The sequence below is a fragment of the Ursus maritimus genome, unplaced genomic scaffold, assembly GCF_017311325.1.
Source record: "Ursus maritimus isolate PB19 unplaced genomic scaffold, ASM1731132v1 scaffold_22, whole genome shotgun sequence".
In the NCBI taxonomy this organism is placed as follows: Eukaryota; Metazoa; Chordata; class Mammalia; order Carnivora; family Ursidae; genus Ursus; species Ursus maritimus.
This window is the reverse complement of record NW_024424675.1, coordinates 26333920-26345557: the sequence shown is the minus strand read 5'-3', so window position 1 is coordinate 26345557 and position 11638 is coordinate 26333920. Positions and strand designations below refer to the sequence as shown.

General features: G+C 37.2%; 1 protein-coding gene across 4 annotated transcripts in view; it reads left to right on the top strand.

The window, feature by feature from the left end:
- The window catches only part of SAMHD1 (SAM and HD domain containing deoxynucleoside triphosphate triphosphohydrolase 1), a 49760-nt gene that overhangs the window by 15322 nt on the left and 22800 nt on the right, over positions 1–11638 (top strand). For all 4 annotated transcript variants that reach the window (XM_040638282.1, XM_008698122.2, XM_040638284.1 and 1 more), the window contains exons 4-7: positions 1150–1310; positions 3409–3524; positions 5017–5087; positions 11060–11215. In XM_040638282.1, coding sequence (XP_040494216.1) covers positions 1150–1310; positions 3409–3524; positions 5017–5087; positions 11060–11215 — 504 coding nt within the window. The remainder of the gene's footprint in view (positions 1–1149; positions 1311–3408; positions 3525–5016; positions 5088–11059; positions 11216–11638) is intronic.

Sequence of the window (11638 nt, the reverse complement as noted above, 5' to 3'; positions counted from 1 at the left end):
TCTCTCTCTCTCTCTCTCTCTCTCTCTCTCTCTCCCCTTCTCCCTCTGGTCCTCCCTACCACTTGTTCTCTCTCTCTCTCTCTCAAATCTTAAAAAAATAAAACATTTGAGTTCTATGCGTCAGGCACTGTGCTGTGTGATGAATTCTGAGAATATGGCAGTAAATGATACGGGCAAGGCTCGTCACCTCCCAGAATTCCATACATTTTTAAGAAACTTCATGGAAAAATTTGAAGCAGTTTGAAAATCATGAATTAGATCATTTATTAAATTCCTTTTTTATTTTATATCTTTCTCTTTAAAAGGCAGTTATGGATAGTTAAGAAAAAAGTATCTTTATTTTTTAAGATTTTATTTATCTTGGTGGGGGGAGTGTGCACACACTGTAGGGAGGGGCAAAGGGAGAGAGAGAATCTTAAGCAGACTCTGCACAGAGCACAAAGCCTGACACAGAGCTCCATCTCACTACCCTAAGATCATGACCTGAGCTGAAACCAAGAGTCAGTCACTTACCCAACTGAGCCAACCAAGTGCACCAAGAAGTATCTTTATTTGAAGAAATATAGAGAGACATTAAATCTTCACCCATATTTAACCCTGTTTAAACTTAGGGTAACAAATAATTGTAAAATGTGTTTTTATTAAGTATAAGTATTTGAGTAATATTAAGTAGTATAGAATTTTATTTTCCTGCCTCAGAGTTCTTATCTATATGATAGGAATCTTCCTTTCTTCTTCACTCCCTCCCTCTCTCCCTAATGGGTAGTTTATAGATAGATTTAGGGGGAAAAAATATACACATTGCCTGTAGTAATATGACTTTTATGATCTGAACGAATGTGTTAAATAAGTATGTTTAACTTGAATACAGACTAACTTACAGGCTAATCAAATCATAATAAAAAGATTGAAATACTTATCTTTCTATTATTAGAATCCATTAAGAAGAAGTAAAATATACCCAGATCCAATATACTTGATCTGTCTGGTAGTAAGGTAATGCTATCAATATCTTATTATTTCCTGTAGTCATGTTCTTACTTGAGAACAATTGAATAGCTTTGTGCACTGTAGATAGGAATGGCTGCACAAAAATTTTAGATGAAGTCACATAGTGTTACTGATATTAATTGAAGCATAATTTTCTAGGTAATTAATGATCCTATCCATGGCCACATTGAACTTCACCCTCTCCTCATCCGAATCATCGACACACCTCAGTTTCAGCGGCTTCGATATATCAAACAGCTGGGAGGCAGTTACTACATTTTTCCAGGTGCTTCGCACAATCGATTTGAGCACAGTCTAGGGTAAGAAGGCAGTTTGTGGGGAATTTACAGTTATTAAGTACCTTCCTTATCTCATGAATTGACTGTCTCATCTTATCTTTTAGAGAATAAATAGTTTTACAGAATGGTAATAATATCCATATTTTGTTGATGAGAAAATTGAGGCTTTGATTTACCTTGCTGTATTCTGTTTATTTTATGTGTTCCTATAAGCCAATTCAGATCTTTACTGGAAAGGTAATCGAAGTATCTATTGACAGGTCACTTGGGTGACCTATTTGTGCTGAAATATTTAAAACCTAGCAGGGTTGGTTACTGATGTAACTAACTTTGTAAGTTTGATTATTTAATTTTCCTGTTTGGTCTTGTACAGAATTGCCTCTGAAAGCAGGTGATTTTCTTCACCTACCAGGAAATTTGTAGATCAGAAAAATATTCACAAGCTTGAAGAAGTGGCACCTCTGTGATGTACAACTAAGTTGAGAATTTGGTCTGCTTTTCCATTATAAAATCTGGAGCCGGGAGAACATGGGCTGGGCTGGGAAGAACCGGACAGTTTTCTAGGTTTTGTGAAGTACTCACACTGTTTTACTTTGTTTCGTTTGTTTGTTTTGAAGCGTTGTTTTTTTGTGGGTTTTTTTTTTTAAGTGTTTTGAATAGCAAGAACACAAGCGTCTACTCAAATATGCATTCATTCATCAACACATATTTATTGAAAACTTACTAGGCCCTACCAGACCAACAAGGTAGCAATTGTCTCTAACTTTGTGGAGTTCAGAGTTAAAGGGGAAAAGAAAGATATTGTATTCTCAGGAATTACTCCCAGGGAGAAGTGCTAAAAGTTCATTTAACATTTGTCAGGCACTTTATCTTCAATCTATGTTATAAACATTGCAAAGCCAGAAGTCCTGCTTCTTTGAAAAAAAAAAAAAAGATTTGTGCTTAAATACACAGAATATAAAATTTACCACCTAAACCATTTTTAAGTGTACAGTTCAGTAGTGTTAAATATATCCATATTATTGTGAAGCCAAACTCCAGAACCTTTTCATCTTGCAAAACTGAAACTCTAGATCCATTAAATAACAATTCCCATTCTCCTCTCCCTCCAGCCTCTGGTCATCACCATTATACTGTCTATTTCTATTAATTTAACTACTCTAGGTACCTCATATAAGTAATATCCTATAGTTTTTGTCTTTTTGTGACTGGCTCAATTCACTTAGCATAATTTTCTCAAAGTTCATCTATGTTGGAGCATGTGTGAGAATTTATTTTTTAAGACTGAATAATACTCAATTATATGCTTATACCATATTTTGTTTATCCTTCATTTGTGAGTGGGCACTTGGGTTCTTCTACCTCTGGCTATTGTGAATAGTGTTGCTATGAACATGGGTGTGCATGTATCTCTTTGAGACCCTGTTTTCAGTGTTTTGGGTATATACCCAGAGTGGAACTGCTGGATCATACAGTAATTCTATTTTTAATTTTTTGATGAGCCACTATATTGTTTTTCATAGTGGCTGCTACGAAATTATACATTCCCAACAACAGTGCATAAGGTTTCTAATTTCTCCACATCCTAGCCAACATTTGTTATTTTCTTTTTTGGGGTTTTGTTTTGTTTTGTTTTTAAAGATTTTATTTATTTATGTGACAGACAGCCAGTGAGAGAGGGAACACAGCAGGGGGAGTGGGAGAGGAAGAAGCAGGCTCCCAGTGGAGGAGCCTGATGCGGGACTCGATCTGGGAACGCGGGGATCACGCCCTGAGCTGAAGGCAGCCACTTAACGACTGTGCTACCCAGGCGCCCCTGGGGTTTTGTTTTGTTCTGTTTTGTTTGATAATAGCCTTTCTAATGTGTGTGCAGGTGGTATCTCATTGTGGTTTTGATGTTGCATTTCCCTGATGATTACTGATTATGAGCCTGCTTTGGGGATTCTGTTTGCATGTTTCTGCCCAGTTCTGAAACAGACTACTTGACTACTCTGTTAAGTTGCTATAGAGATATGTTAGAACATTTGAGAAACATGTTAAAGTTCTTGAGGTCCAGAAGTATCATTTTTCGAACGGAAGAGTGACTTGATGTTGTTTTCTTGTTTTGCTTACTCCGCAGTGTAGGGTATCTAGCAGGATGTCTGGTTCGTGCACTGCGTGAAAAACAACCGGAGCTGCAGATAAGTGCACGAGATGTGCTCTGTGTTCAGATTGCTGGCCTTTGTCATGATCTCGGTATGCTGTACAAAGAACCAAAGTTGCTCACATAAAGCCATAACATGTTATCTCTCTTTGAAATCAAAAAATCCGATTAACCAAAAGATATACGGAAATTGTGTTTTAATTCTGCAGTTAAGATTAATCTAAATGTGTCATTGCTTCTTCCTAGAGTGATTCATAAGCCCAAAGCATTGCTACTTTTTTTTTTTTTTTGTAGTCTTTCAGTGTATTTCCCACATTACAAATCTTTGCTACAAGTTATGTGAAGGGACTTTCTGATAGTGAGATTTTTTGACTACTGTGTTTAGGAGGATGTGGTTTTACCTTTGTTTTATTCTTCTTGTTGAAAAATTGCCATTTTCTTTCCGTTACTTTATCAAATCCATTCTTCTCATACCTAGAATACATAATCTGCCCTAGCAGATTAACAACAGATTTAGAGAACTCCTTTTCCTCCCTGACCCATTTGAGGTCTTGGGCCACTTAAATCCAAGTAGAAGAGTATCATCCTTCTTTGAGAAGGAAAGAGAAAAGAGATTGTCTTCTTTTGTTAAAGGAGTTTTTAACCTCATATCTTTATAGTTTATTCCTACCTATTGGAGGAGACTAAAAGTTTGTGTGTGCCCTCAGGGCAGAGAAAGGGAGGTATCTCTGTTTCAAAATAGCTGGATTCTTACAGGGATAGGACACTCTCTTTAGCTTGTCCCCTTGGAGATTTCAGTGGACCAATATCACTCCTAGATGGTAAATTTAACAGATTCTAGGTGTTTTGAGAGGGTATCACTGGGAAACCTTTGCCAGTCTCTAGGAGTCTGAGCACTGCATTAATGAGCCTTTTTGTATAGACTGTGATATGCAGAAAGGCCCAGGGCTGGTCCAGGTGGAGGCCCTCTTCAGCCAAGTAACTCATTTCAGGAATTCTGATAATTACAGAGTTTTGTGTCAACAAAGTTCCATATTATTAAATGAGTGGAATGTTAAAAATCACTTATGAATAAGATAAACTAGTGATCTCCACTTTCAGTTGCCCACATCAACAGTAAAAATCCGAGTGTGTATATTTACTATAAAATATATTATGTACATTATAAAATTTACATGAAAAATGTTTTTCAAGGATGAGAGTAGGAAAAAAAGTTACATTATTTTCTTCCTGCACTCCAGTGGATTGTCTTAAAATGACTATTCTAATATATTCAGTCTGAAGATGCCAAAGGTTTTTCCTTAACCTTCCTTTTAGTTACACAGAGCTGTCCTTTCGTCAGATTTATGTAAGCTCTGATGACTCAGAGACCCCTCCAAGGACTTTCCTATATGGTTTTATTTCCTGTTGTCTTGTTTTAGAAAATAGGAAGGAAGGATTTACTTGTCCCTTTTGGTGACGTACTTATAGATTATTAATTTCTGTTGATTTTCAAGTTAAGCTAAAAAATTAAAAAAAAAAAAGATTCACATTTGACCAGTTTAGAAGCAATTTTCTTGTTCTGAGGCTGCTTTTGTTTTTAAGGTCATGGGCCATTTTCTCATATGTTTGATGGAAGATTTATTCCACTGGCTCGCCCAAATGTGAAATGGACGGTATGTACCCATATATTCAATAGTTAGTAAAGACTATTTAAGCAACCATTGCTGTGTGATAGTATACTCCCCCATTACAGTGTACATGTGTGTGTGTGTTTGTGTATACGTTTCATTTGATCTCCCAGTAATCTTTAAGGAAAGAATCATTATCTACATTTTTATAAGTGTAAAGGAACCTGAAGCTCACAGAGGTGTACTGATATACAAAAAATCACAAAGCTTGGGGTGCCTGGCTGGCAGTCAGTTAAGCAAAAGACTCTTGGGTTTCGACTCCTGGTTTTGGCTCAGGTCATGATCTCCTGGTCGTGCGATTGAGCCCCACCTTGCTGAGTGTGCAGTCTGAGATTCCCTCTCTGTCTGCCCCTTCCCCCCCGCTCGCATGCTCTCTCTCTCAAATTAAATAAATCTTTAAAAAAAAAAAAAATCACAAAGCTGTTAAATGGTAGAGCCAGCACTAGAAAACCAGGTTTTCTAGTGGCTAAATTTTTTTTAAAGATTTTATTTATTTGAGAGAGAGAGAGAGAGAGAGAGAGAGAAAGAGACAGAGCACAAGTCGGGTAGAGGGGCAGAGGGAGAGGGAGAAGCAGACTCCGTGCTGAGCAGGAAGCCCGACTCTGGGCTCAGTACCAGGCCAAGGCAGATGCTTAACTGACTGAGCCACCCAGGTGTCCCTCTAGCTGCTAATTGAATGCTCTTACTATTCCATCACTCTACTGAAAAAGTAAATAAATAAAAGGCCAACTACATTTTAACGTAATTTTTTTTTATCATGAAGTAGCCGATACCAGGCAAGTTTCGTCATTTATATTAACTGAACTATTTTATAATTAGGGATATGCAGGTGGCTGACCCATATTTTTGGAATCAATTTTGAAAAGTGAAGTTACGCTGGCTTCCATTTTTTTTTTTTTACCACATTGTATTTCTGGAACCTGGAGTAGAAAAGTATATTAATATATACTGAATGGTTCTTCCATGTCAACCTCTATTTTCTTTCTTTCTTTTTTAAAAAAATATTTTACTTTTCTTAAGTAACATCTACATCCAATGTGGGGCTTGAATTCATGATCCCGAGACCAAGAGTCACATGCTTCACCAACTGAGCCAATAGGTTACCCTATTTTTTTTTCTTTTAAAGGAATAACACATATAGTCAGTTGTACTGATCTTAAGTGTACAGTTCAGTGAATTTTTTTAAAGTTTGTTTGTTTTAAGTAATCTCTACACCTAACATGGGACTCAAACGTGATCAATAGTTGCACACTCCACCGACTGAGCCAGTCAGGTACCCTGGTTCAGTGAATTTGGCCAGTTGTATACATCCATGTAACCACTACCCAAGTCAGAATATGGAATGTCTTCATCTTCTTAGAAAAATCCCTTATGCCTTTCTCAGTCAATGCCTACTTCTCCCTCATCACCTTCTGAGTCTTACAAACATAGATTAGCTTTGCCTAGTCTTAGATTTAATAGGAGTTAGTATTCCATTGTATGGGTAAGTTGTGATTTGTTTATCCTTTTAACTTTTGATAGAATTTGGGTTGTTTTCACTTTTTGACTATTACAAACGAAGTTGCTATACACATCGCTGTATATGATTTTTGTGGAAAATGTCTTCATTTCTTTTAGGTAAAATGCCTAGAAGTGCCAGATCATAAAGCAGATGCATGTTTACTTTGTAAGACACTCCCCAGACCTCTCCCATATTGTACCATTTTATGCTCCGTCAGCAGTATGGGAGAGTTCCTATTCCATAACCTCATCAACATTTTGGTTTTTAGATTAGCCTGATAAGTGTCAAGTGGTATTTTGATGAGTTTTGATTTTGGGTTTGTTTTTTTATTGACGTTCTTTGATGTACATCGAATACCATTTCCTGTACTTGGTTATCTTTTGTGAAGAGTTCTTTTCAACATTAGCCCATTTAAAAAATGTTATTGTTCGACTTTTAATTGTTGATTTGAGTTATTTTATATATATATATATATATATATATATATATATATATATATGTATTGTGAAGATTTTTCTCCTGTCTCTAACTTGCCAATTCATTTTTTTTAATGGTGCCTTTTGAGAAACAAATTTTAAATTCTGATGAAGTATTCTGGTTCTTCAACTAAGATGGGTCATTTCTCTGTAGTTTTGCTGCCTTGGGGCCTCATGCTAAAGGCCATAAAAGAACTGGCATATTGTCCAAGGCTTTTGTTCTTCCAAGTGTTAACTTCCTTCTCACATCTGTCTGCTTTTGGTCGTCCACCAGTACCTGTAGGAAGTTGTCCAGACTTAATAGTTGTTTTCTTCAGCAAGACTGATCTAAATAGGATCTATTCAGCCATTTTCACGTCTTTGTATTTATTTTTTAAAGTAGGCTCCACGCCCAACACGGGGCTTGAACTCACAACCCTGAGATCAAGGCACCCCAATTCCCAAGTCTTTGTATTTGAAAATTTGGCCTTTCAGGGGTGTCTGGGTGGCACAGTCTGTTAGGTGTCTGACTCTTGGTTTCGGCTTAGGACCTGATGTCAGGGTCGTGAGATCAACCCCACGTGGGGCTCCTTGCTTGGCACTGAGTTTGCTTGAGATTCTCTTTCTTTCTGCCCCTCCCACTTGTGTTCTCTTTCTCTCTAAAATAAATAAACACATCTTAAAAAAAAAAAAATTTGGCCTTCCGGGGTGCCTGGGTGGCTTAGTCGCTAGAGCATGCGTCTCTTGATCTCATGGTTATGAATTCAAGCCCCACGTTGGCTGTGAAGATTACTTAAATAAATAAACTTTAAAAATTTAAAATAAAAAAAATCTGGCCTTTCAGCTTTTTTAAAAAGGGATTTTATTTATTTTTATGTTTTATGTTTTTTTAAAGATTTATTTATTTATTTTTGAGAGAAAGAGAGTGGAAGGAGGGGCGCAGAGAGAGAATCCCCAAGCAGACCTCTTGCTGAGAGCAGAGCCTAACACAGGGCTTGATCCCACGACCCATGAGATCATGACCCAAGCCGAAACCAAGAGTCAGATGTCTACCTAACTGAGCCACACAGGCATGCCTATTTTTTTATTTTTATTCCTTTTTAATATTTTATTTTTCATCTGACAGAGAGAGAGCATACAAGCAGGGGGAGCTGCAGAGGGAAAGGGAGAAGCAGGCTCTCTGCTGAGCAGGGAGCCCGATACAGAGCTTAATCCCAGGACCCTGGGATCATGACCTGAGCCAAAGACAGACGCTTAACTGACTGAGCCACCCAGGCACCCCTATTTATTTATTTTTATTCTTTTATTTTTATTTATTTATTTTTAGTTTTATTCTTTTAAAGATTTATTTATTTGAGAGAGAGAGAGAGTATGTGAGCAGGGGGAGGGGCACAGGGAGAGGGAGAGGAGCAGGTTCCCTGCTGAGTGTGGAGTCTGGTGCTTGGCTCCATCTCAGGACTCTGAGATCATGACCTGAACCAAAACCAAGAGTCAGACACTTAACCAACTGAGCTACTCACATTTAAGTCCTTGACTCATGTGGATTTATTTTTGTGCATGTGTGTAGTAGAAATCTAAAATCTTTTTAAAAACATGGATGTCTATTGAATAGTTCTTTCTTTCCTTATTGATCTATAACACCATCACCAACATTTATTAACTTTCCATATATGATGAATCTTTCTGGTTTCTGTTCTATACCACACTTTTTTTTTTTTTTTTAAGATTTATCTATTTATTTGAGAGAAAGAGCGAGCACGGGAGCAGTCGAGGGGCAGAGGGAGAGTGAGACAGAAAATCCCAAGCAGACTCTACACTGAGTGGGGAGCCCGACACGGGGCTCAATCCCATGACCCCGAGGTCACCCCCCAAGCTGAAATCATGAGTGAGACCCCCAACTACTGACTCACCTAGGCACCCCTATTCCACACTCTCTTAATTATTATTACTTTATAATAAGTCTTGATAGTTGGTAGGACAATCGTTCGCACCCTGTTCTTTTTTTCAGTATCTTTAGCCCTTTGCTCTTCTATTATAAATTTTATAATTACCTCCTTAAAGGTTTTATACATCTTTTGTTATATTTACTCCTAAGTTGCTTGTAATTTTCCTTGCTCTTGTCTATACTGTCTTTGTGAGACTTAAATTTTTCTGTATATACACATTTTTTTCGGGGTGCCTGGCTGGCTCGGTCAGTGGAGCATGGGACTCTTGATCTCTGGCTTATGAGTTTGAATCCCATACTGGGTGTAGAGATTACTTAACAAAAATCTTTAAAAAAGTAATGTTTTTTTCTGAACCATTTGAAAGTAAGTTATAGACAAACCCCTTTATTCCTAACTACTTCAGTGGGTATTTCCTAAAAACAAGAACATTCTCTTACATAACCCCAGTACGAGTACCAAAATCAGAAAATTAATATTGATGCTATACTATTCTCTAATTTTTACTTTTTTTTTTTCCAAATTGCACCAATTGTCCATATAGAAAAGGAGGAAGAAAACTTTTTTTTCCCTCGCTGATCCATACATACTACTTAGTTATTTCTCTTTACTCTCCTTTGATCTGGAACAAGTCTTCAGTCTTTATCTTTTACGACCTTGTTATTTTTTGAGGAGTACAGTTGAGTTGTTTCTGGAATGTCCCTCAATTTGTCTGATGTTTGCAGTTTTCTGATACATACTGTCAGACTATGTGTTTTTGGCAGAATGCCACATTGTATCTTCTTAGTTTATCACATCAGAGGCACATATAATCTGTTTAGCACAGATGAACAGTGCTGGTGATATTAGCTTTGATCACTTGATTCAGACAACATTTACCACTATAAACTTAAACTGTTTTTTCTCTTTAAATAATATGCATCTTGACTTAATTTTTTAAAAATAGTTATAGGGACATTCAGGTTTTTCATTTTCATATTGAATCAATTTTTGGTAAGACCATTGTCTTCAGGGGATCATTTGATCTTTACAATTATGAATGAGTGAGCAGGAAGAGTAAAAAGAGGCCAGTTTGAGATTACCACCTATTGACCTCAGAGTTCTTATGTTTTTACTGGCAAGTTTGCAGTTACCCCTTTTCGCCATGAGATGGAAGTGTTAACAGAATTTGTAACTTGATGTTTCAAGGCTGATGAAACAATAGAACTGAATTTTTTTTTTTGAAATTTTAAATTTTATTTTAAGCAGGCTTCACACCCAATGTGGGGCTTGAACTCACCACCCAAGATCAAGTCTCATGCTCCACCGACTGAGCCAGCCAGACACCCCAACTGAACTGAATTTTATAGTGATACTCATTAAAGCAGGATTCTACCTGTGTGACAGGGTAATATTCTTCTGTACCATACTGTGCAGTACTTCTGTACTGTAAATGATTATATCTTATTAAATACATTTATTACTTTTTTAAAAAAGATTTTATTTATTTATTTGACAGTGAGAGAGAAAGAGAGAGCAAGCGCACAAACAGGGGGAGCAGCAGGCAGGTCTGCAGGCATCCAGAGGGAGAAGCAGGCTCTCTGCTGAGCAAGGAGCCTGAAGCAGGACTTGATCCCAGGGCCCTAGGATTATGACCTGAGCCGAAGGCAAATGCTTAACCCACTGAGCCACCCAGGCACCCCACATTAAATGTATTTATGAAATAATGATGAACATGATATGTAAAAGGTTTATAGGCTAGTAAAATACAGACAAATTTGACAGGTTTTTAAAAGGTTTGCAAGGGGTGCCTGGGTGCTCAGTCAGTTAGGCATCCAACTCTTGATCTCAGCTCAGGTCTCCATCTCAGGATCTTGAGTTCAAGCCCTGCATTGGGCTCTACGATGGGTGTATGACTACTTAAAAAAAATATCTGCAAGATAGTAGTTGAAAGCTAGATAATTAACATGCAGGAGAAATTTATCTTTGAATTACCTGGAATCAAGAATAATTTGGATTATCTGGGGTCCCTAATGCACTAGAGTCTATAACAGACCATATTGTGTTGACTTTTCCTAGCATGAACAGGGCTCAGTGATGATGTTTGAGCACCTAATTAATTCTAATGGACTCAAAGAAGATATGGAATACTATGGTCTCATCCCTGAAGAAGACATTTGCTTTATCAAGGAACTAATTACAGGACCACTTGAATCACCAATCAAAGATTCTTCGGTAAGTTTCTGTACAACTTAATTTGAATTGACTGTGTTTCCCATCGAGTCTTTTCTAGTTTCCTTCAGAGCTATTTGAAGAGAGATATTTGGCTATTTTAGGGAGACTAAATGATAAAATACGTTATATGTTTCTATTGTTTCATACAAAAAAAAAAGGCTTATTTGTTTTTTTAATCTCTTGACTGAGTTCTTTAAAAGTTACCTCCCAAGTTAAAATACATATTTAAATATTTTTTGATGAATATATATGCAGTATTCTATATAGGAGCCAGAGGTAATGTTTGTAAATGTAAAAATGTGTGTCTTGTTTCTCCATTAAAATTAACATGTTTGCGTGGTGGGGGGAAAGGTGTGAAGGAATGGGAAGTGGGGGGAGGGTAAGATGGGAGGGGGCAGGGCTCAGAAAAGAAAAAGAAGAGAA